Raw genomic sequence first — 23,992 nt, forward strand, 5'->3', positions numbered from 1 at the left:
TGTCCCCTGCCACAACCCTGGGGCTCCCCTGGTGCCCTGTGGGTGCTGCAAACCCGCTGGCTCAGCCCCGAACGCGGTTACTGGTTAACCACGGGTGAGGAACTGCAGGATGGAAACCCGGGGGCCGGGCTCTCCGGCTTTTCTTCCCCTGTGCACGCTGCGTCCCTGCTCCCAGCCCCAGGATCCACGCTGCGGCTGCGCGCTCGGTGCACCCCGGCACGGGGCCGCCCCCCGCCAGCCCCAAAATGCCCCCGGCGGAGGCGAGGCAGCTTGCTGGGGCTTGTGGTGCTCCTGCCTGGCCTTCTGACGGCTGCACATCATCTCCAGAGAGTTGCTCCTGCCCCCTGCTTTGGGGGAGAGGCCGTGGGAAATGGAGCCCGCATCCCCCCTGCGCGGGGCGGCGTGCGCGGTGCATTCCTCGGCTGCGCCCGCGCCCTGTCAACAACCCCTTTGTGGCAAAACTGAATCCCTCCATTGTCGAGGAGCCTACAAGGGCTGTTTCTCTGATTCCGGGGCTTTTCCTCGCCGACCGCCTCTGCGTTGGGCCCTTGTGAAGCCGGGGCAGAAAGGCTGCTGAGCCTGGCGTTTCCACACGTCCCTCCCGCAAGGGTGGGCAGCGCCCGGCATCCCCCGGCCCTGAGTCACCAGCGTGAGAAAGGGATTTGGGCTGTGTCCAGGGCACAGCTCTGCTGTCCATCTGTCCATCTGGGCGGCCAGGAACGAGCCCGTCACGGCTGTCCCCCACCACAGTGCCCTCTCCCTGTGGGGGCGCATGGCCTCGTCCCGGGGTGGAGCGGCCCCGGGAGGCGCAGCGGGGCCCTGTCCTGTCGGGACACGACGAGGCAGGCAGAGCTGGCGGGAGCTGCAGGGAGCTCCCTCCCCACCCCCTGCAGGATGGGGGCACGCGGAAACCTGGGCGTAAAGGCAAAAAATGCAGGCAAAAAATGCGTGACATCGGTTGCAGGCTGCTCCGCAGCGGGGGAGAGCTGCTCCACAAAGCGCTCGTGGAACAACAGCAGCGCTGGGGGCAAGCGTGTTAGTGCGGCGTGGTTCCCCTGCCAGCTGGCACTTTCATGGGAAAACTCGCCCGTGTCGCCCCAAAATGTCGCGTGGGAAGCGTGACGTGGAGCTAACAGGCATCTGAGCCTCATCTGCAGGCTTTTTGCAGCACCTCCTGGTCGTGGAGGGCTCGGGGACGCGCGGGGCGGCCGTGTCCCCAGCTGGCTCCGACGCCGAGCTGCTCGGCGCAGGCTTTCGCAACCGGCTTCGGCAAAACCCCAGCACTGCAGGCTACAATTGCTCACACGTCCTGGCTTCGAGACGGGGCTGGCGCACAGTGCTGGGGGGGAGCTGCTCTCCCCCGGCGCCCTGCTCGCTCGCTGTCCCGCTGTAGCACCTGGGGGGTCCTGGCAGCGAAACCGATCCGGGAAAGCTGGTCTCGAAAGCACTTGCTGCTCCGGGGACTTGTTGCGTTTCCATCCAGTGGAAATGTGGATTTTTTTATTATTTTTTTTCCTCCTCCTTGCTTTGGGTGGGAAGGAGTTAACGGCGGGGAGCAGCAGCAGCTGGCTGATGCGGGGCAGGGAGCGCAAGGAGCTGGCACCCACTGCTGGCTGGGCTCCCGGCTCCCCGCCGTGTCCGGGGGCTCAGGTGGGTCCCCGGCCCGGCCTCGTGCCCCCGGGGGGGACGTGCCCACTGCCAGGGAGGCTGGCGTTTGGCAGAGGAGGGCTTGGCGTGGCCAGCAGCACGGCCACTCCTCCTCCTGCTCCGGTTTGAAGGCTCGGCAGCGCTGGGGAGGAGAGAGCGATGCGAGCACTGCGGGCGCCTCACCGGGGCTGAGCTCCTGCCTCTGCCCTCCTCTCCTTCCCCCAGCCCCTCTGTTTCTCTCCGGGAAGTGGCCGGGCTCCATTTCCCTTCCCCATGGCTCCACTCCGCCTGGGGCTGTTGCTGCTGCTGGCTTCCTGCTGCTTCTCCTCCTCCGAGGCGCAGCTCCTGGACTGGATCTGGGGCAGCTCAAAAACCACAGGAACCCCTGTGGCACCCAGCGCTGCACCCACCGCCTCCCGGCTGGCAGAGCCATCACCCACCCCGGGGACGGCAGCACAGAGGCAAGACCCTGCAGCGGGGGACCCTACGGCCACCACGCAGCAGCACCAGGAGCAGGACACCAGCACGGCAGCGCCCACGGGCCAGGAGAGTGCGGAGGGCACGGAGCAGTGGGACAGGAGCTCTGCGGGCACCGCGGCGCCGACGAGCGTGGCTTGGACGGCCGCTCCCCCCAGCAGCACGCCCCCCGCCCAGCTCCCCGCAGGGACGGGGCTCCCCGAAGCGACGCAGCCGCCCCGGCAGCAGCCCGAGGGGACGGGGGTGTCCCCGCAGAAGCCGGCGGCCGCCCGCCCAGGTAGTGCTCCTTTCCCTTTCCCACCAGGTGGCGGTGAGCCCAGGAGAGACGGAGCAGCGCCCACGCCACGTGCTGCGGACCGCGCCGGCACATGGGCACGCGGGGGACCCTCGGCGGCCCCCGGGCTGTCCTCTGCCGCTCCAAGTGCTTCCCTGCTGGGCAGCAGGGACCCCGAGCACGGCAGCAGCCAAGGCACTGGTAGCAGGGGGCTGGCACTGGCCGGTGCAGCCGGGAGCCGGAGCCCTTCTGCGCCCCACCAGAGGGCAGCTGGCGGCGTGGATTCTCGTCCTGCTGACGCCGCCGGCGCTCCCCGCTTTGATTTACTAACCTCCACCCTGCAGCTCGCTGGTGCTGGCGGCGAGGGTCTGGCTTCCACCTTTCCCGGACTGATGGCGGCGGCCGGGCGCTGCCTGCCCTTCCCGGCCAAGCTGCCCTTCTGCACCGTGCTGGGCACCGACCGCGTCAGATTGCCGAATTATCTCAGCCACGGCAGCGAGGCGGAAATTCGGGCTGCTTTGCATGAGTGGGAGGGGCTGCTTGAGTCTCGGTGCCACCGCTACTTGGAGTGGTTCCTCTGCTTGCTCCTGGTCCCCGGGTGTAGCGCCTCTGTCCCCGTAACCCCCCCGCCGTGCCAGGGCTTCTGCGAGGCCGTCAGAGACCTGTGCTGGATGCACTCTGCCGGCGGGCGCCTGCCTCTGCCTTGTGACTCTCTCCCCGAGGAGGACGGAGGCTTTTCTTGTGTCTTTATTAATGTGTCTGCAGGTAATGTGGCTGGGCGGTCTCTGTCTGTCTGTCTGTCCCCCCCAAGCCCCTCTGGGCCAGGCAGGGACGCAACTGCCTCGTCCCTGGGGAGGCTGCGCAGAGCCCTGGCCAAAACCTCCTTGCGCCCAGCCTCGGCTTTTCCAGCTCTTGGGTGGTGGCTCCTTTTGCAAAGCTGAGCATCCCTGCCCTGTCCCCGGGCTGGTCTCCACGCGGGGGGCTGCGGAGCTCACCGTGGGGGCTTCAAGGTGACCTGGAGAAGGGGGCACCAGGGCATTGCTCCCGGCATGGGGCCGGGGCTGTGACCCCGCGTGCACACCTTGGCGTGCGTGCCCCGCTCTCCTGCAGCTGCCCCAGCACCTTCGCTTTGGGGTTAATGATTTACCCACGGCTAATGTTTGATCCCCCCCTGCTCAGGAGGCACGAGAGGTGCTTTGCATCCCATTTTCACTACAGAGTGGTTTCGAGCTGTGTGTAACTTGGCCGCGAGCTCAGGCCTCCTCCTGCTGGGGGGAGAAGCCAAGGGTGGCAGCTTGGGGCTGCTCACGGGGGGCTCGGAAGCAGAAGGGGTCGGTCGGAGATGAAAGCCTCCCCTAACACCCCTCACAGCGCTGCTGAATGAGGCTGTGTTCCCAGCCAGACCCCCGTGCCCCGGGGTGATGTCCAGGGGCGGCCGAGGCGGAGGGGTCTGGGCACAAGGGGCGCCCACATGGCCGTGGTGGCTCCCCGGGCTGTCAAAGCGGCTCTGTCTGCGGGATGCCACGCGATGGGGGAGCAGGGATGGAGGCGGCGCAGGCGGAGAGCGGCTCAAAGCATCCCTGGGGCCCTTCCAAGGGCAACGGGAGCCAAAGCTTGGTCACCGTAGCCCGAGGCATCCCTGTGTGATCCCGTGCCAGCGCCACCACCAGCTGCAGCGGCGTCTGGCAGCCTTTGGCACCCAGCTGGGCCATGGGACAGGCATGTGGCCGGCTCCGCAGCCCGCCCTGGGTGCTGGCAGTCCTCCACGGGACGGAGGGAGCAGCGTTTGGGCTCTCCAGGAACCGCTCTGGAAAAGGCAGGCGGGTTTGGGGTTGAGGTGGAGCGGGGTCCCGAGGGCACCAGCCCGCGGGCAGGGTCACGGCGCCGTGTCTGGCTTCTGGCTGCAGCACTTCCCGCGGCCGGGGCGAGCACAATGTCTCATTGTGGGCAGCAGTGCCGGGGAGCCCCGTGCCGAGGCTGGGGGGCGAGTGCCATCCCGCTGTCCCCTCAGCCAAGTGGCACCTTTGGAGAGGAGGGGGGAATCCCAGAGATGGCTGAAATACCAAGGGGAACACGCTTGAAAGTTGCCTCGCTGACAAAAGCCTCTTTCAGCCTTTTCCCCCTCCACCCACCTCGAGCCCCAGGGCAGAGGCTGGGCTGTCTGCATGGCGAAATGGCAGCACCGGCTCCTACAGCCCTGCAGACCCCCGGGAGGAAGCTCTGATTTCCTCTTAGCTTAAAGCTCTTCCGAATTTGGCTTCCTCCAGCCCGCGATAAGCACAGTCCCTGCGTCCTGGCGGCATCTCTCGGCGCCGGGGCTGCTCTGTGTGCCCCCAGGGGTGGCCAGCGCCACGGGAGCAGCTTTCCTTGGGCCTGCTTGAGTAGACAAACTCGAGGGTGGCTGGGGTTGGCAGAGAGAAAACACCCCCCTGCCTCGAAAAGGGGGCGTTTCTCATCTCCCTCCAGCAGGGCCAGTCAGCCCTGGCGTCCTGGCTTGGCAGCCACGGGAGGCTGGGGATGCTCCGCTTGCACAGGTGCCCCCAGGCTTTGGAAGAGAAACCCAGGTATTCATCTCCTCCCACCATCCCAAAGGACACGTTTCCCTTCCAGGCTGGGCAGGGCTGGCTGATTTCTTTCCTTTCCTTTTTCTTTTTTTTTTTTTTTTTAGTATCTTTTTATTTTTTCAAAGAGCTCTGGAGGAAAATACTTGGCTCCGGAGTGGGGTGGGGGTTCCCAGCCTCCCATGCACATCTCTGACACAATATCCCCTGCCTGTGCTCAGCACAGGGAAGGAGAGGGGCACTGAGTTGCCTCAGCTTATTGCAGAGACCCCTCGTGTCCCTGGCTCGAGAAGGGGACAAAATCCCCGTCCTGGCTGGCAGCTTGGAGCCGGGTGCCGTGCCGCAGCCCTCGGCCATTTTGGAGCGCGGGTGGCCGCCGTGGTAGCGGCAAGCCCGAAACGGGGCCGTGCACCTGGGAGCAGCTGTCAGCTTTCTCTCCCTCCTGGGAAATCTGGAGTTAAACCTCACCGGAGCATCGAGTTGGCACCGGCCCGAGAGGTTGACATAGGAGGGGAGGAATCCAGCGCCCGTTGTGTGGGCGATGAGGATGTGCGCGCTGCCAAAACAACAGGAGAGCTCGCATCCCGAGGGCTGGCCCGCGCCGCCAGATGTTCAGCTGCGCCTGGTAGGAGAGACCGTCCTGACCAGAAGTCCCCAAAGTGCCTTGAGAAAACGAGCCGGGGCAGGAGGCGAGCTGGAAATTGAGATCAGCTGGGAAGCCGGCGGGGTGCGCGGCGGCCCGGCCGCTTTCCCAGGCGGTGCGAGGGGAGGGCCGGGAGCGTTCCCAGCCGCGGTGACCCTGCAGGGACGGGGCCGTGTGGGGGTGGCCGTGACCCTGGAGCAGGCACGGGCATGCGTGGGCACGGGCATGTGGCCGCACGTGCAGGGTCGCTTTGATTTTATCGGACCTGAGGGATGCCGTGCGGCCGGAGAGCCAGCAGCGGGGAATGGGGCACGTTTTGGGAGCTGCGCCCTGATGGTGCTGGGGGAGCAGCTTGAGGAGAGCTGCTGCATCCAGTTTGCAGCTCTGGGGTGCACAGGAAGATGCCAGCTCGCTCCCTGCTCCCCAGAACCCCCCCTGCTCTGTTACGATGCCAGTCCCGGTCCGTGGGTTGGTCCGTACGGATGTGCTGCCCATGCCCTGGCACCACCCCATCCAGGGATAAGGTTGTCCATCCGGACAACGATTCCTCTCCCTCCCTCGGGAAGATCCCTGCTTGCTCTGGGAAGCTGAATCCATCCAGAGAATGGGGCCAGGAGCCAGGGTTAGCTGCTGGGGAAAGCATCAAAACCTTCCTCTGGAGACAGCGAGTGTTGGGGTCATCTCCGCAAGGCAGAAGCGAAGTAGCAACTAATTGGAAAGGGCACGAAATATCCTGAAAGTTCACTGGCGAGTTTCCTTCTGGCCAGACGGGACTTTTAGGTTCAGCAGCTGCGATGCAAAGCGGAGCCTGCGTGTCCCTTTCCTCCCTCATCTCCATCGGGCTGCGGGGCAGCAGCCCCGTGGGAGCGCGCTGCCGCCGCGGGGAGGAGCGGGTGGCCCCGTGAGGTGTCCCCAAAGGCGCTGGGGACGGGGGGGGGGACCTGCTAAGGGTGCGTGTCCTCGCTGTGCTGGTTGTCACCGTGCCCTCTCCCTCCTCCCGCAGAGAACCTGAGCGCCGAGGTCAGCCTGCTGGAGCTGATCGGAGACCCCCCGCCGGAGGAGATCCTCAAAATCTACGGCCCCGACAACAACCCCGGCTATGTCTTCGGACCCAACGCCAACACGGGCCAGGTGGCTCGCTACCACCTGCCCAGCCCCTTCTACCGGGACTTCTCTCTCCTCTTCCACATCCAGCCCACCACCCCCCGGGCTGGCGTCCTCTTTGCCGTCACGGACTCCTCGCAGAGCATCATCTACGTGGGCGTCAAGCTCTCGGACCTGCAGGCGGGCAAGCAGCGGATCATCTTCTACTACACGGAGCCGGGCTCGCCGAGCTCCTACGCGGCCGCCACCTTCACCGTGCCCACGCTGCTCAACCAGTGGACCCGCTTCGCCATCAGCGTGGAGGAGGACGAGGTCGTCCTCTACCTGGACTGCGAGGAGTACGAGCGGGTGCGCTTCGAGCGCTCCCCGGATGAGATGGAGCTGGAGCAAGGCTCCGGGCTCTTCGTTGCTCAAGCTGGGGGGGCTGACCCCGATAAATACCAGGTAAGGAGGCCTTGGGTCACCCCAACCCGCAGCTGCCAGGGAGGAGGGTGGCTGGATGTGACGCCAGCCAACTGGATCCCAAGGCAGAAGGCGATGGGGCCGCGCCGTGGCATCCACCGCACCCCATGGCTTTTCCAGCAGCACGCAGAGTCTCTTTGAGCCTCCACTTGGCTAAAAATACCCGTCTGCTTCAGTGCCTGCTGTCTGGGCTGGTGAAATGGTCTCTCTGAGCTGGAAATGCCTGGGCTGGAGCATATCTTTGCTGGCCGGCTCTGGGCGGTATCTGCAGGAAGAGGTCTGAGAGCCAGGAGGGAAGGCGATAGCTCGGGCTGCGATTTGAGCACAGCTTGCGTGTGAGATAAGATTTGCAGAAAGTGTGGGGAAAATGCCTCTGACGTGGAAATCCCCCACTGCTCTTGGGGGGAGGAAAGCTGAGCACTGCGCTCCTGAGCTCAACCAGTGCCTTGGCCCACGACTGGCACCGCCAGGGCCTCGGAGCCATTAGACCGTGTCGGGCAGGGAGGCTGTGGAAAGGTCCCCGGGCAGGGCTTAATCATTGATGGGCTGGGGACCAGTGGCTCGAGACGGCCCCCGAGGGGTCTCTGGAGCAACCTCCTGCTCTTAAACCTGCCATGAGGGCCAAGCCATGGCCATGGAGGAAATCACCTCCGAGCTGGAGGAGGGTTTGGAGGATTTGGGAGGTGGCTGTGGAAGAAAAACCCAGAGCAGGGCGCACTCGTGCCTTCCTAGCAGGTGATGTCTCTGCCTCGGGGAGGAGGCAGCCTGCAGAGCAGCCCCCTGCCAGCCACGAGGAAGGGGAGGCTGAGACCTGCCAGCCCCCGGGGTGTCCGCGGGGCATCTGACTGCCTCATGACGCCCAGCCCACGCTCCTGCAGCCACCAGGGCCGAAAAAATCCTGCAGATGGAGGGCTTGGCCGCAGCGGGATGCCAGAGAAGAGGCCAGCCTGGAGCTTTTGGCATGGTGCAGGCTCAGTGCTGCTGCTGGGTGGGGAGGAAAGGCTTGGGACACAGCCGGGCAGCCCCGGGGAGAGCTCAGAGCCCAGACGGGCGGTGTTGGCTTGGGGGCTGGCTCTGGTTCCCTGTGTTTTTATTTATAGATAGATGCACCGCGACTGCCCTGTGGTTCTTGTTTTCTCCAACACCCCGTGCTTCCTGAGTGTGCCTCTGTCCCAGACACGGCACGCTGTGCTTGCCAGCGAGCCCCACTGTTATTTTAGGTGTCTCGCCCGGAGACGAGGCACTGCTCCTCTCCGACCTCGCCTCCCAGCACGGCCCCTGGCAGGGCGATTTCTTCCCTGCTGGGCTGGGAGCATCCCCACGTCCCGTCCCAGCAGCGGGGACCTGGGCTTAGCCCACGCGCCCTCCTGGCTCCAGATGGGGATGCTGCCCCTCTGGTGGCACGGGTAGCTCAGCTCTGGGGGCTTTTCTGGAGGTGACGTCTTTAGGGAGGGGTTTGTTGTATGAATAAGGGGTCTGAATGCACACAACTCTTCCAAAACCCAAATAAATGGGAAGGAAGTGGGGATTAGCCTAAGAAATACAAAATCAGACAGTGGCGGACAGGGGCTGGCCGTCATCCCTGGGGTGGAGAGTGCTCCGGCGATGGGGAAGCGAGGAGCACATCCAAAAAGCTCCCTGTAAAAGCCTCGCTGTCCAGCTGCCCGGAGCCCGGCCGTGACCTCCCGGTGCTGCAGCCTGCAGAGGGCTTTTTCCCATGGATCGGAGCCCACAGCAGGGAGCTGGGGCTGGGGTCAAGGTCCTACAGCCGGTGTGTCCCCCCCCAAGCTTTGGGGACACGATGCGGGGTGGTGGCAGGGCAGCAGGACCCCATGTCAGCCCGCACCGGTGTCTTGCAGGGTGTGATCGCTGACCTGAAGCTCCGAGGGGACCCGCGGGCGGCCGAGCACCAGTGCGAGGAGGAGGACGACGTTGAGGTGAGCCTTGGGTGGCCAAAACCCTCGGGGGACCCCACCCCATCCGTCAGGCTGAATCTCTCTGTCTCTCCCCGGGCACACGCAGGCATCTGGAGATTTTGGCAGCGGGGCAGAGGACAGGCGCCAGCCCTCGGGGAAGGACGGGGTGAGTTGGTGTTGCGCTCGGTGGCCGCGTGCTGGCTGGCAAGGCTCAAAGCTGGTGTCCCCTCGTCGCCGGCACAGGGTGTCCCGGGGCTGGTGGATGCTGTCCCCGTCACCTCCCCACCCGTGGCAGCGGACAGCGGGTCAGGAAGGAGTTCGGGCTCCCCACAGCAGGCGGAGAGGACCAGAGCGGAGGAGAGGCTGCGGGTGCCTGCGGGAGGTAACGCTGGGACACAGGAGGGTGGCTGTCCCCGGGGGTGTCAGCACCCAGAGCGTCCAGGTCCCTCTCCTGTGTCCGCAGGCCCCAAAGGAGAAAAAGGGGAGAAGGGCGAGCGTGGCCTGAAAGGGGACTCGGGGACCGGTGGCGTCTTGGGGACGGGCAGCACCAAGGGGGAGAAGGTGGGTGACAGAGGTGCCGCTGGGGGCTGCCTCTCCCGCTGGCTCGCAGCCGCCTGTCCACGTGTGACACCCACCCCTCTCCGTTTCTGTCCCACAGGGGCAAAAAGGTGAACTGGGCATCAAGGTGAGCAGCACCAGGGGAGCTGGGCAGTGCCGCAGGGCGAAGCTGTGCCCTGTGGGGGGGAGCAGAGGGGCCGTGCTGCTGGGCACGGGCGGACGCCTTTCCCTCTGCTCCCCAGGGCAGCGCTGGCTTTGGCTATCCCGGCTCCAAGGGCCAGAAAGGCGAGCCCGGAGAGCCCGGCCCCCCCTCGCGGCACGGCGACGGCGCAGTGCTGGAGCCGGTCACCGGCCCCCCCGGCCCCTCCGGCCCCCCGGGGCTGCCGGGGAAGGAAGGGGCCCCCGGCAGGGACGGCGAGCCCGTGAGTTGAGCCCCCAGCTCTGGCAGCCCCTCTCCTGGGGGCAGCGATGGGGCTGCTCCCCCTTTTTTCCCCTGCACACCCCGCTGACCTCTCCCCTTTGCCATCCCTAGGGTGATCCCGGCGAGGACGGCAAACCCGTAAGTAGGGGGGGCAGAGGGGTGCTGCAGGGGATGGCCGCCCCTGCACCTCGCCCACCCTCTGTGCCCCCCTTTGCAGGGCGTGATGGGGCCCCAGGGGTTCCCCGGGACCCCAGGAGAGCCCGGGATGAAGGGGGAGAAGGTGAGTGACCGTGTGGGTGCTGTGACCGTGCCCGTGGTGTAGCGGGTGGCCAGGCTGTGCTTGCAAACCACGCTCTCTCCTCCATCCCAGGGTGACCCCGGTGTGGGACCAAGGGGCCCCCCAGGACTGCCAGGTCCCCCCGGACCACCGGGACCCTCCTCCAAGCAGGACAGGCTGGTAGGTGCTTTGGGGACATGGGACGGCTATAGGGCACGGTGTGGGGATGCCTTGGGGCAGCAGCCCTGCTCTGCTGGGCACCCCGATCCCAGTGTTTCCCCGGCTCTTCTCCCCCAGACGTTCATCGACATGGAGGGCTCCGGGTTTGGCGGCGACCTGGAGACCGTGCGGGTGAGTGCGGGGCCCCTCCTCGGGGCAGGGGGCAAGGGACACCTTCAGCCATCGTCCCTCTTTCTCTTGCAGGGCCCACGAGGGCCACCCGGTCCTCCAGGGCCCCCTGGCGTGCCCGGCTTGCCAGGGGAGCCAGGACGGTTTGGGATGAACAGCACAGACCTGCCAGGACCACCGGGGCTGCCCGGCAGGGATGGGGTCCCGGGGACCCCGGGGCCGGAGGTAGGTGTGGGGTGGCCAAGGGGGAGCCGTGCCCGGTGGCCATAGCTCCGTGCCTGCCGGCACCACGGCGTTCCCCCACCCTGAAACCACCTCCTGGGCATCTTGCAGGGTCCTCAGGGTCCTCCTGGAAAAGACGGGATGCCAGGGCCACCGGGGCCCAAAGGAGAGCGGGTGAGTGTCCCCCACCCCGTGCACCCCGGGTGTCTCCGCTCCGTCCCCTGGCGCATCTCCGGAGGCCCCGGCTCCCTCCAGACCCAGCAAGCCCTGAGCTGGGGATCACCAACTCGCTCCCCTTCATCCCCTCTCCTCCTCCTCCTCCCCAGGGTGACGTGGGTGACCTCGGCCTCCCCGGAGCACCAGGACCCAAGGTACCGTGCCCGGGGCTGGCTCCTCTCGGGGGGGTCCCTTTGCAGGGGTGCCATGCTGGGGGCAGCCCCTGCGCAGACGGGGGGGGGCCGCGGGCACGTGGGGTCTTCTCGGAGCAGAACAGAGCAGGGGGGGGAAAAAAAGGCAAAAAAGCATTTCTGATTTTAGACGAGCCTCTGGTGGCCACCATGCACATTGCACGGGGACCTGGGCTGCCAGGCTGAGGGATGGCTGCGTGGGGAGGGCTCTGCGGGCTCCCACCCACACCCTCCTCTTCTTTCCCCTTCGCAGGGCAGCAAGGGGGACACGGGGCCAGCCGGCGCCCCAGGAGAGATGGGGTTAGCCGGCCTCCCCGGGCCCATCGGACCCCGAGGGCCGCCAGGCCCCCCTGGCCCACCGGGGCCACCGGGGCCGGCGTACGAGGCTGGATTCGTAAGTGCCAGCAGCGTTTTGGGGGAAAGGGGTGGGAGGAGGGGGACAGGCACGGCTCAGCCCCTTCTCCTGCCCCAGGCCGACATGGAGGGCTCGGGGCTGCCGCTCGCCGCCGGCTCCCCTGGGCCACGGGGACCTGATGGACCTCAGGTAATTTGGGGCCGTGGTGCCCCTTCCCTCCCCTCCGACCCCGCCGGGTGCTGTGCGCTCACGTCCCCTTGTCCCCTCGTCCGTGTGTCCTGCAGGGCGTGCCAGGACTGCCGGGGATCAAGGGGGAGGTCGGCAGCCCCGGGCAGCCCGGTGTGCCGGGACCCAAGGTAGGAGCGGGATGCCTTAGGGGGGGATATTTGGGGGCACCAGGGGGGAGCTGTGCCTGCATCTCGCCCTGTCCCCATGCTCCTCCTTCCAGGGGGACGCTGGCGTGCCCGGCGTGGACGGCCGCCCCGGCCTGGAGGGCTTCCCCGGACCGCAGGTAGCAGCGTGCCCACCGCACACAGGGGACACTGGTGCTGCTCCCAGCCCCGTCCCCATCACTGCTCACCCCCGCTCCCTTCCCCTTGCAGGGACCCAAAGGTGACAGAGGCAGCCCGGGTGAGAAGGTAGGTGCGGGTATGGTGCCGTGGGGCCGCCGGGGGGCAGCCGGCACGCTGACCCCGCTGTCTTCCAGGGCGAGCGAGGCCAAGATGCAGTGGGGCTGCCCGGCCCCCCCGGCCCGCCTGGGCCCCCCGGACAGGTCGTCTACGTCTCGGGTGAAGATGTAAGTCATTCCCACTCCTGGGGGGAGATAACACTATTAGGAAGGGGCTTACCCAGCATGAATTGTGCAGAAAAAAAACGGGGGGACCTCTGCTGCAGCTCAGCCCCTGCTGCAGGCTGGGCTGCAGAGCAAAGGTCTCATTAAAAACCTCATTTTAACTGTTTTTTCCAGAGGTCTTTGGCGGCTGTGCCGGGCCCAGAGGTAGGTAGCCCACCTCCCTGCTGCCCGTGGTGCTGGCAGGGCTGCGTGGCTGCAGAGCTGCTGCCTCTTCTCACCTCTGTCCGTCCCCCCGCAGGGCAGACCGGGGCACGCCGGCTTCCCGGTGAGTTGGGGGGACCCCGGAGCCAGCGGCGGGGCAGCCCCCGGGGGCCAGCTGGGGCTGGGGGCAGGCGTCCAGGGGAGAGGTTGGGGAAGCACCTGCCCAACTCGCCCCTCGGGGAATAGGGCAGATGGATGGGGAACCCTCAGTGAGGAGAGAAGCCGAGAGCCAAAATTCGTGCGAGCTCGAGGGCGCTGTGAGGGACTGATGGCTGGCAGCCTGCTGGCCAGCCCTCCTCGCCAGGGAGAGATGCTCCTTGTTCCCAAACTCTGGTTACTGATCCTGCCACGCGTTTTGGGGCTGCTGCTGGTGGCTGATGCCCCCTGCTTCTCCGTGCAGGGCCCGGTGGGACCAAAAGGGGACCAGGGCTCGCCTGGCTTGCAGGGCTCGCCGGGGCTGAAGGTAACGCTTTGCATTCCCCCACCCTTCCTGAGCCCTGGCGTCGGTGCCAGTGCATCCACCCCCAATTGTGCCTCCTGCAGGGAGAGAAGGGAGAGCCCGGCGTCATCATTAGCCCGGACGGGACCATCATTGCTGCGAACGTGAAGGGAGAAAAGGTGGGTGGGGAGAACAGGGGCCAGGCGCACGCGGTGCTGGGTGCCCCGGGTGCAGTGCTAATTCCCCGTCTGCTGTCCACAGGGGGAGCCCGGGCTGCGGGGACCGATGGGCCCGTCTGTAAGTCAGCACCACCATCCTCCTCCTCCTCCTCGTGCCCCGTGGGGAGGGAAGGGGCTGCTCCCGTGGCTCTGACCGCCCCTGTCCTCTCTCCTCTCGCTCCAGGGCCCCCACGGACGAGCAGGGCTGAAGGGAGAAATCGGCTTTCCGGGCAGACCCGTAAGACCCGCTCCTGGTTTCGGTTGTCCCCTGCTCCCCAGCACGTCTGCGGGGGGTGGTGGGCTCGGGAGGAAGCGCCTCAAGGGCAGGGGCACCAGTGACCCCGGGATGGGGACAGGGACAGGGACAGGGCTGACGTGTGCTCATCCACAGGGGCGTCCCGGCATGAACGGGCTGAAGGGTGAGAAGGGCGACCCGGCGGACATCAGCGGCGTGCTGGGCCTGCGGGTGAGCGCGCCTGGCCTGGCACAGGGGCTGTGGGGAGGGGACAGGGGACCAAAAAGAGGCTGGCTGGGGGGGGCTGCGTCCCTCCAGCTGTGGGCTCACGCATGGCAGAGCCTGCTGGGTGCCGCGGGGCACAGCCACAGCCCTGTGTGGGGACGTGTCGCACCGCCTGCTTTGCACTGGTGACACCCTGATGTGTCTTCTCTCCTCCCCCAGGGTCCCCCCGGCCCCCCAGGTCCCCCCGGCCCTCCCGGCCCTCCTGGCAGCATCGTGTACGACAGCAACAACGTGAGTAGTGCCACCGTGACCTGACGGCGGGGGCCGGCTCACCGTGCCGTGGGCTCGGCGCTCGCCACCCCCTTCCCGTTGTCCCACAGAGGGGACACGCTGGCGGGGAGGTGGCCGTCCCCGCAGCGTCTTGCTCTGCATCCCCGCAGGCTTTCAGCGACGCCAGCCGCCCTGCGCTGCCGGCCTTCCCGGGTAAGGGGGTGTCCTCACCCCAGCACCTCCCAGCGGGCTGGGGACCCCAGCAAGGCGTCCCGCTGGCCTCTGAGGCGGCATCGCCCTTCTGCTCTCCGCAGGTTTCCACCAGTTCCCAGGGCAAAAGGGAGAAAAAGGAGACGTGGGTGCCCCGGGGCCCCCAGGTGAGTGACACAGCCCCCCGGGCAGAGGGGTGGCGGGCAGCTCGTGCCCACACCGCCCCTGCTCTCTGTCTCCCCAGGCCAGTTCCCCTACGACCTGAGCCACTTCGGTGCCAGCCTGCGGGTAAGGCCTTCTCCCCGTGCCCACTGCTGGGGTCCCAACCATTTGGGGCTCCCCAGCCGCTCGTCCTAAGGACACTCTGTCCCGCAGGGTGACAAGGGGGAGGCAGGTCCCAAGGGCGAGAAGGGCGAGCCGGGTGGCACCGCTCTGTATGGCCCCAGCGTCATGGGGCCGCCAGGGCCACAGGGCTACCCGGGCCTGCCGGTGAGTACCCCACATCCCACCTGCACCGTGCTGGGAAGTGCCCCATGGTACAGGGCACAGCGAGGCTCTGGGCACTGCGCTGTGGGGGCGGCACCCCTGCCTGCTTTGCTTTAGGGACGCCCTCTCGCACCACCTAGGGTCCCAAGGGGGACAGCATCGTTGGGCCACCAGGGCCTCCTGGACCGCAGGGACCCCCCGGCATCGGATACGAGGGGCGGCAGGGCCCTCCTGGCCCTCCCGGCCCCCCCGGGCCGCCCTCCTTCCCAGGCCCCCACAGACCAGGTGAGCACCTGCCCCGTGCCCCTACCCACATGCTGGGATGGGGCATCCCATCCCCACCTCACCTTTTCCCCCCCAGCTATCAGCATCCCCGGCCCCCCCGGCCCACCGGGGCCCCCCGGCCCGCCGGGCAGCAGTGGGACATCCCTGGGGGTGAGTGTGGGCTCTTTTTGGGGCGGGTGGCGGCACGCAGGGGCTGAGCCCTCCGAGCCATCTGAGCGCCCGGCGCGCTGTGCCCGCAGCTGCGCGCCCTGCCCACCTACCAGGCCATGCTGAGCGCCGCGCACGAGCTGCCCGAGGGGGGGCTGGTTTTCCTGGCCGACCGGCAGGAGCTCTACGTCCGCCTGCGGGGGGGCTTCCGCAGGGTGCTGGTGAGTCAGGGGGGACCGGCTGGCACCGTGCTCGGGGGGGTGCCGCCGTGGCATGGGGCGGCTGCGCGCTCACGTGCCGTGTCCTTGCAGCTGGAGGAGCACACCCTGGTCCCCAGCTCGGCGCTGGTGAGTCCCCCGTCCCTGTCCCCACCACATCCCCGGTGCTGGGATCTGGGGGCAGCACAGCCCCTGAGCTCTCCTCCCTCCCCCAGGACAACGAGGTGTACGACAAGCCGCCCAGCATCCACTACGGGGGGTCCCCGCACCCTCTCCAGCCCCGCGGGCCCCTGCACCCCCTGCGCAACCACAGCCCGCCGCCCACCGCCCGGCCGTGGCGCGGGGACGAGGTGGTGGCCAACCAGCACCGCCTGCCCCAGCCGCCCCTGCTGCAGCAGCACGAGCTCCTCAACAGCTACTACGTCCAGCGCCGCCCGGAGCCGGCCCCCGTGGCCGCCCACGTGCACCAGGATTTCCAGCCTGCTGTGAGTGCCCCGGGTTGAGGCTGGGAGGGAGCTGAGGGGACTGGATGTGGTGTCCCTCATGCCGGTTTTGTCCCCCTTTGGCAGCTGCACCTCGTGGCCCTCAACACGCCGCTGAGCGGCGGCATGCGCGGCATCCGCGGCGCCGACTTCCAGTGCTTCCAGCAGGCCCGGCAGGTGGGGCTGGCCGGCACCTTCCGCGCCTTCCTCTCCTCCCGCCTGCAGGACCTCTACAGCATCGTGCGCAGGGCCGACCGTGCCACTGTGCCCATCGTTAACCTGCGGGTACGGCCCCCACCCCTTCCCCGAGCCCCTCGCCACACCCCCAGTGCCATGTCCACCCTGCCTGGCACCACGGAGAGTCCCAGCATGGGGCTGCGGGGGTCCCGGGATGGGCTGACCCCCATTTCTGCCCCCCAGGACGAGGTGCTCTTCAGTAACTGGGAGGCTCTCTTCACCGGCAGCGAGGCCCCGCTGCGGGCTGACGCCCGCATCCTCTCCTTCGATGGCCGGGACGTCCTGCGGGATTCGGCGTGGTGAGTGCAGGGACGGGGCTGCTGGTGGTATGGGATGCAGCCACGACCCACTGCAGGCAGGGAGGCAGAGAGGGGAATGGTTCAGAGCAGGCACTGGGTACCGCATGCTGCATCCCTCTGCGCCCACCCCTGGGCACTGGGCACCCTGGGCCACGTCCCACTGCGTCCACCTCCACGGGGACCGGCTGGGGACATGGCTCTGAGGCTGGGGAGCAGCTCCTGCTGCAGCAGCCTCACCCCTCTCTGCCTTCCAGGCCGCAGAAAAGCGTCTGGCACGGCTCGGACGCCAAGGGCCGGCGCTTGCCCGAGAGCTACTGCGAGGCGTGGCGGACGGAGGAGCGCGGCACCAGCGGGCAGGCCTCCTCGCTGAGCTCGGGCAAGCTCCTGGAGCAGGCGGCCAGCAGCTGCCAGCACGCCTTCATCGTCCTCTGCATCGAGAACAGCTTCATGACCGCTGCCAAAAAATGACCCCGCTCGCCGAGGGCTGCACGCCTGCCTCCCCGGGGAGGGGCTGCTCCCCGCCACGCTCCTGCCTTCGCCCCGCTGGGTTCCTTCTCCCCCCAGACCTAAAGCCAAAGAGACGCTCGCCTCCGTCCCTGCTGATCAGGGCAGCCGTGGGCTGGCAGCCTTCCTCCTCTTCCTCCTCTCGCAAACACCACTTCTCTTCTAACCCCGTGTGTTTAACCACTGCAGCTGTATCCTTGTGCCGCCCGCCCGCTGCCCCTCCCTGCTCAGATGCTCTTTTTGGGGAGGCTGGGTGCGGGGGGGACATGCTGTAGGGAGGTTTTTAGGAGATGCCGTGCTGTGTGCCTTGCTGGGAAGCCTGGCTCCGTCCTCCCCAGGAGCTGTGGCATCTCCTGCCAGCCCGAGGACCCCAGATGTCCCCTCCCCAGGTGAGTAGCTGTCCCCTGGCGGCGGTGCGGCTCCCCAGCGGCTCTTCTCCTGCAGTCTCCGTCCTCCCCCGGTAAGCTCCTTCCCAGGCAGCCCCGCACCTCATCATCCTCACCTCTGTCCCCCATTCCTCACTGAGCACGAGGTGAACCCTGGGGGTCTGGTCCCCGATATCTACCCCAAAGCTCCCCACCCTTACTGCCACCCCTGCACAGGGCCAGGGTCCCATCCCCTCCACGCGCCCTTGGGACCCCCGGCTGCGCCCGTGCCCCTGCCCTGGGTCCTTCCAGCTTTCGGCACAGGTCAGCAGGGACCGGGGGGGCTCACGGGGCAACGGGGCAGCCCCAAAGCCGGGGCAGGAGCGGGGCAGCCCGGCGTGCCCGTGGCATGTGTTTACATGCGTTTGCGTGTGTGTGCGTGTTGACCACATGTGGTACCGAGGCCAAACACCGCGAGCACCCGCCAGGCCACCGGCCTTGCACCCGGGGGGGCTGCGGCGGAGCAAAGCCAAGTTTGCATTGGTGTGGGCAAATCCAAGGTGCTAAAAAAAAAAAACAGAAAGAAAGGAAAAAAAAAAAAAAAAAGATAAATCTGTAACTAGCTTTTTATTATTGTATGGAAATTATTACCATAAAAGCTGTGCGAGTCACACGGCCTCTATTTCTTACAGTCTACTGTATTTTGTGTAATTAATGCAATTTAAAGCCTGTGGATCTTTATATTTTTGTCCGTTGTGTCCCATAAACCATTTTCTAAAGGCACTGAATAAAGAAATGTTATCCTCTTGTAGCCTGGCTCCACACAGCTCTGCAGGACGTTGGGGAGCTGGTGCCCGGGCCCCCCTGGACCCCCGCCGCTCCCCTCGCGTGGTACCTGGTGGTGCTGCCGCGGGCACCCTGCCTCCACTCTGGTCATGTTTGGGGCCACGTCAGCCTCCAAAAGGGGTGGGAAGAGCAAGCCTCGGGGCTGGCTGCTGGCTCTGCGCCATGCTAGCGTCCTCCTCCGCACCCCACGGAGCAGCTGGGGCAGAAGGTGGGTCCCTGCATCCTCAGGACCACCAGCACACGCTGCTGGTGGTGGTGGTGACCGAGCCCTGACCCGCTGCCAGGGCCAGGCGCCGTGCCAAGGGAGCCCGTCTGTCCGTCTGTCTGTCCATCCAGCTCTCCGTCCGTCCTGCCCGGCTGGGTGCCGACGCTCAGGCTTCCGTGGCGTCTGCCTCCGGGCTCTTCTCCCGCACCGCAGCCGTGGCGGGGACCGGCTCCGGTGGCTGCGTGCGGCGGCTGTGCCGGACACCCACGCCGATGGCCACCATCAGGTAGGCTGCTGCCAGCAGCATGAAGTAGCCGAAGTACACGTAGAACTGCAAGAGAGCGGCGCCTGCAGCGAGCCCTGCGCCTCCTGCGCCCCTCCTCCCCCCGCCACGGGACCCCTGCCCTCCTCGGCGCCTTACCTGGGGATGCACGGAGAGGCCCAGGCCCCTCTTGTCGGCCACGATGATGGTGATGATGGTCTTCAGCACGGTGCCAAAGAAGGTGTTGACCCCGAAGACGAGCGCGCAGAGCTCTTTGGAAAGGGAGGTAGCAATCTGGAAACTGGGAGATGGGGAGGGCGGTGAGCGCCGGCCCAGCCGCCGGTGGGGGGTGGCAGCCCCCCACGCACCCCAAAAGCCTCCCAGGAGGGGTCGGGGTAGCACACACATGGCGATGGGCACCAGGAACTGGTAGGAGCCACGGAAGAGGACGTAGGCGGCGTAGCACAGCCAGATGTTGCTGGTGGTGTTCATGAGCATCAGCAGCCCCGCCTGGACGGCCGTCACCAACCCGATCACCAGCGCCGACCACAGCGCCCAGCGGATCTTCACGTGGCCAGCCACGAAGGAGGCGATGGCCCCTGTTTTGGGGGGGGGACACGCACAGGGGACACCGTGAACTCCCACCCCACAGGGCGCTGCTCCTGCATCGTGCCCTCAAGCCTCCTCCCGGGTACTGCACCGCGTGAAGCAGCGTTACGACCGCCTTCCCCAGGGCGTGCAGCAGGATGGGGGGGCTCCCACCTCACCCCACCCCACCCCACCCCAAGCCGCAGTATCCCCGAGAGGACAGCCTACCCAGCAGCGTGGAGGCGGCGTCCACCCCGCCGTTGTACACCCGGCGGTTGTCCCTGGCCGGGTAGATCTCGTTCCAGAGGATCTGCACGTAGTACAGCACCAGGTAGTAGCCGGCCGAGTTGAAGACCCACCAGCAGGACCAGAGCTGGATCTGGGACTGCTTGGCCAGGGCGCACACCTCCCGCAGCATGCGGCACAGCACCATGTCCCTCCAGCCCCCCGCCGTCCCCTCGCTGTCCCCCCCAGCCATCTTATCCAGCTCGGTGGGCGCAGCAGCCCCGTTGCAAGCCCCCTCGGGCCGGTTGAAGAAGAGGCTGCGCTTGGGCCGCTCCAGGAAGAGGGTGAGGAGGAGGCCGAAGGTGACGAAGCCCAGCGAGACGTAGTTGAGGGTGAGGAAGGGGACGCTGCCCAGCGTGACGCAGAGCTGCCCCAGCACCGAGCTGGTGAAGACGCCCAGGAGGACGGCGGTGCGCGAGTAGCTGGCCATGCGCTGGTAGCGGGACGGGGCGACGAGGGAGAAGATGTAGGAGGAGTAGGCGATGCGGGCGGCCATGGTGACGCCGTAGAAGAACTCCATCAGCTGCATGGCCAGCACCGAGGTGCCCAGCACCAGCAGCAGCCAGATGGAGATGTGGCTCAGGCTCTGCAGCACCAGCACCGGCTTGTAGCGCAGGTAGTCGGTCAGCAGGAAGATGGGCACCAGCACCGCCACGTACGAGTAGCTCAGCACCGGCGTGATCTCGTTGGTCACCTGCGGCGCGCGGAGGGAGGCCGAGTGTGGGGCTGGGGCTCCTCCTCGGGAGGAATTTGGCCCCTGTGCGCTCGGCCAGGCCCCCTGCTGCAGCAGGAACACGGCGTTCCCACGGCAGCTGGGAGTGGGGCCAGCACTGCGAGGCGGGGGGGATCCCTGCCTAACCCCCTCGCTGCCAGAGACCCCGGAGCTGCCTCCTCCCTGCCCGTGCACCTCGGGGTCCCCCCCGCTCCCAGCTGGCACGGTGAGGGGACACCCAGCCCAGCAGTGCCTCGTCTCCTGCCCTGCCAAGCTCCTTGCACCCCAAAAGCGCTTTCCAGGTGTGCCGGGGGCAGAGCAGCCACCCAGCTCTGCTCCATCACGGGGCTGAGAGCTGCCGTGGGATGGCTTCAGCACCCCGCTCAGACGTGGGGATGCTCTGGCTGGCCCCTGGCCGAAAAGGGGTGCGACAGGGGGGGAGAAGCACAACCCACCTCCTCCCGCGTGAAGTTCTGGTCGGGCCCCAGCAGGTAGGGGGTGATGAAGCTCTCCCCAGGCCGGATCTGCGTCATGAAGCCGTAGAAGCAGAGGTAGAAGACCTGCAGCTTCCAGCGCTGGTCCGGCGCCGTCTCCGAGGGCGGCTTCTTGCCCTCATCCTGCTTGGGCATGGTGCTGGTGGCGCGGCGGTGGGACGGCAGCTCCGGCCCCGGCCCCGTCATCTAGGCGGGCGCTGCCGCTCCGGGCTGCTCCTCTGCGGCCACGGGCACCCCTCGGCACATGGAAGGACACACCGCTGCGGCGTCTGGGGAGAGAGCAGCCTTTGGCACGGGATGCAACCCCTCCGGAGCAGCAAGGCAAATAAATACCGCTACCTTCTCTCCCCGGGAGACGTTCCTGCAACAACAGGAGCCCGCAGAGATCAGAAAAAAGGCTTTATTATTGCAGAAGGAGGCCCCCCCCCGGTTCGGGCGGCGTTTTCAAAGCACACATAAAGATCTGACGGATGCACGCGCCGCGCTGCCCATCCTCCCCCACCCTCACCACCGCCCTTCCCTCCTGTTTTGAAGCCACGGGGGGGTTGCCCCCTCCCCACAGCAATGCTGCCCTTTGGGATGAGCTGCTCAGGATGTTTTCCCAGGGGCTGGGGAGGGCGAGACGGCCGAGCACCAGGCTCAGGGGCACAGAACAGGCAGTGCCAGCCCCAGCCCAGCACAAAATTAGGTGAGTTAACGTGTGCCCAGCGTGGGACTGGCTGTGCTGCTGGGGCTTTCGGGGCACCAGAGGCAGGCGATGCTCAGGCCACGCATGGCAGCGGCCAGGGCCAAGCGAGAAGTGCCCCGGGGCCATCACGAGGTTCACGGTCTGATGGAGGATTAAACGCTCAGATCCCTGAACCTGGCAGCGGGAAGGCAGGAGGCCCGATTAGCGGTCACGGGATGGGGCAGGGGGAGGCAGGGCCCTGGATCAGCGTTCAACCTGTTGGAGAGCACGTCCAGGAGCTGCCCCCAACGAGCCCACTCGTTCCACCCCATGCGGCCCCACAGCTCCCCACTCCCCTCCTCTAACACCCCTGACCCCAAAATGCCCTTTCCCTGCCTGCTTTTGTCTGCCTAGGCGGTGGGATTTTGCTACCTATTCATCCTCACCGAGAACACCCGTGGTTCCCTTCCTTCCGGCCTTTCAAACCCGAACGAGGGAGGGGATGCGCAAAACCCAAAGAGGAGAGGGGCCCGCAGGCTCCCAGCCCCTTCCTCGCCCCCGCAGCAGACGCCGTGCCCCACGCCCCGGTGCCCTCCCCGGCAGCACGCGGCGAGCAATAAAACCCACGGGCGTGAATCCACGCCGCCAGACCAAGGTCTACAAACCCGATGACCCATGGATTGTGGAACGACCCGTCGTGGTTGCTCAAACGCCCCGTCCCCAAATGCCTGTGGGTCCGCAGCACGTCCCAGCCCGTGCCAGCCCCGATGGGGAGGTCGGCACCGGGACTCGCCCGTCGGCCGCGTTCCCGTGGGGTTGCTGTGCCGGTGACTCAGCACCGTGCCCAGACCCCTCGCTGTGCCAGCAGCCCCCACCTACCTCTCACACAGGCGTATGCGGAGCCAGGGGGAGGGCGTGGATCCGAAGCAGGCGCAGAATTAGGAAAACTAAGCCGGCGGCACGACAAGCCCTCGCCTGCCCCGGCACGCCTGCCATTCCTCGAGGGATCAGCGCCGTTCCCTACGGCCCACCCGGCACCCCGAGCCCAGCGCTCCAGCACCCAGCAGCCAGCAGCCGTGCCACGCTGCGCACAGCAGGACGGGGACGGGCAGGGCAAGGGGCAAGCAGCGAACCCCCCGCAGCGCCCGCCCCGTGTCCCCAGCGCCCGGCCAGCCTGGACTCTGCCCCGGCTCGGGCTCGTCACGGCGCTGGGCTGCGGATGTGGCCAAACACGGTTTCCAGTTGGTGCCCACCCCGGGGGGCTGCTTCCCACCAGGAGCAGGTGCTCCTCGAGGGGGCTGAGCTCTGTCCGGGTGGATGCTGGTCCCCTGGCAGCCGTGTCACTGTCCCCGAGGGGGTGGCAGGACACACGGGGATCCCCAGCCCCGGCTCCATTCCTCCATCCCCCCATCCCCGCGGGATGCCCCCGGCAGCCCCCCGGAGCCCTCCCCAGAGCCAAGCGGTGCCAGGGCCAGCAGGATGCATCGCCTGGTGACCTTGGCCCGGGGACACCCCGGGGGGCACGGTGCGGGGGGACCTGCGCAAGGGGAGAGGGGAAAGCCCCCCAAAAAGCCCCCCGCCCAGGGAATCCCTTTGGGGCGCTCCCTCGGGGCAGGGGAGCTCCTTAGGACGCCGGGGGGGATTTGGGGTGCGCGAGGGCGATGGGGATGCCCGGCCCTACCTGTGGGGCAGCGGGCATGGGGGCGGCGGGGCCGGCCCGCTGCCGCCGGAGCGGGACACGAGGAGGAGGAGGAAGAGGAGGAGGAGGAGGAAAAAGATCTGGGGGTCCCTCGGGAAATGTAGTCGCGCCCCATGTGCGCGGGGGCTCTGGAACTACAAGCCCCAGGGCGCAGAGGGCAGGAGGAAGGGGAGGAGGAGACGAGAGGAAGAGGAGGAGGAAGCAGGAGGGGAGGGCTGCGCATGGCGTGCCGGTAACCCTGCAAACGGGGCTATGCGCAAACCCCAGCCCTGGCAGCATCACCCGGAGGAAGCCAGAAACGGGGCATTTCCCAAATGTTGCCCCGCGCTTTGCCAGCCTGCGGGACAGCTCTGCCTGCCCCCAGGGGCATCACCGGGGTGGGACCCGGCTGTCAGCACAGCAGGGACCGAAACATGTCCCTACACCGGGCCCGGAGGAGAGAACACGCTTAGAAGCGAAGGAGGAGGAGGTGGAGACCCCCAGGAGCAGGACCCGGGGCTGGTGCCCCCCTGTGCCCCCTCTGCGGGGACGCGACGCAGGAGAGAGCCGGGGAGCATCCTCCCGCCCCCTTCCCTCGCAGTTATTCTGCCAGAAGCAAATGCGACCTGACAGGCCTCGGCTGCTCCGCTGAAATATTTATGATGCCCCCGCACCCGCCTGGCAGCACGGAACTGGGCTCCCAGTCTGGGCACTGCTGGTGCTACCCAGCCTGGGGGGCGTGGGGGGGACAGACCCCCTTGTACCCAGGGGCTTCCCATGAGGACGTCCCAGTAACCCCTGCAAAATTCAATTGTCTACTTTTTTTCCCCTTCTTTTCTCAGCCAAACAGAGCCGGGATGTGTTGTTTGGACGGGGACGTGCCGGGTGGGTGCACACCCTACTGGGCAG

At 67.1% G+C, this 23,992-nt stretch overlaps 2 protein-coding genes across 5 annotated transcripts; one reads left to right on the top strand and one right to left on the bottom strand.

Moving 5' to 3' along the window:
- The first annotated feature begins 1,791 nt into the window (after positions 1-1,791).
- On the top strand, positions 1,792-18,157 carry COL18A1 (collagen type XVIII alpha 1 chain). The gene is given in 41 exon segments (XM_032190106.1): positions 1,792-2,401; positions 6,606-7,150; positions 9,028-9,105; positions 9,191-9,250; positions 9,328-9,466; positions 9,548-9,645; positions 9,743-9,769; positions 9,885-10,064; positions 10,175-10,201; positions 10,281-10,343; positions 10,434-10,520; positions 10,638-10,691; positions 10,764-10,913; positions 11,022-11,084; positions 11,237-11,281; positions 11,571-11,711; positions 11,790-11,861; positions 11,957-12,028; positions 12,121-12,183; positions 12,275-12,310; positions 12,379-12,468; positions 12,640-12,669; positions 12,764-12,790; positions 13,127-13,189; positions 13,270-13,344; positions 13,427-13,462; positions 13,568-13,621; positions 13,775-13,849; positions 14,063-14,134; positions 14,284-14,326; positions 14,428-14,490; positions 14,568-14,611; positions 14,699-14,812; positions 14,950-15,094; positions 15,171-15,244; positions 15,334-15,462; positions 15,553-15,588; positions 15,675-15,944; positions 16,029-16,226; positions 16,362-16,477; positions 16,732-18,157. Coding segments are annotated over 41 exon segments (4,563 nt in total). The 5' UTR covers positions 1,792-1,806; the 3' UTR covers positions 16,946-18,157.
- Positions 17,955-23,116, bottom strand: SLC19A1 (solute carrier family 19 member 1). Of its 4 annotated transcripts, none has more exons than XM_032190101.1 (6): positions 23,087-23,116; positions 20,700-21,099; positions 19,476-20,226; positions 19,066-19,258; positions 18,819-18,960; positions 17,955-18,728 (listed from the first exon to the last, which is right to left on the bottom strand). In XM_032190101.1, the coding sequence occupies exons 2-6, from the start codon at positions 20,922-20,924 to the stop codon at positions 18,564-18,566; spliced, it is 1,476 nt and encodes a 491-aa protein (XP_032045992.1). In that variant the 5' UTR covers positions 20,925-21,099; positions 23,087-23,116; the 3' UTR covers positions 17,955-18,563. The 4 variants fall into 4 exon arrangements, with proteins under 4 accessions (XP_032045992.1, XP_032045994.1, XP_032045995.1 ...); XM_032190103.1 differs by lacking the exon at positions 23,087-23,116 and adding an exon at positions 22,285-22,312; XM_032190104.1 differs by lacking the exon at positions 23,087-23,116 and adding an exon at positions 22,071-22,175.
- Positions 23,117-23,992: the final 876 nt, after the last annotated feature.

The sequence above is a fragment of the Aythya fuligula genome, chromosome 6 (genome assembly GCF_009819795.1).
Source record: "Aythya fuligula isolate bAytFul2 chromosome 6, bAytFul2.pri, whole genome shotgun sequence".
Taxonomy (NCBI): Eukaryota; Metazoa; Chordata; class Aves; order Anseriformes; family Anatidae; genus Aythya; species Aythya fuligula.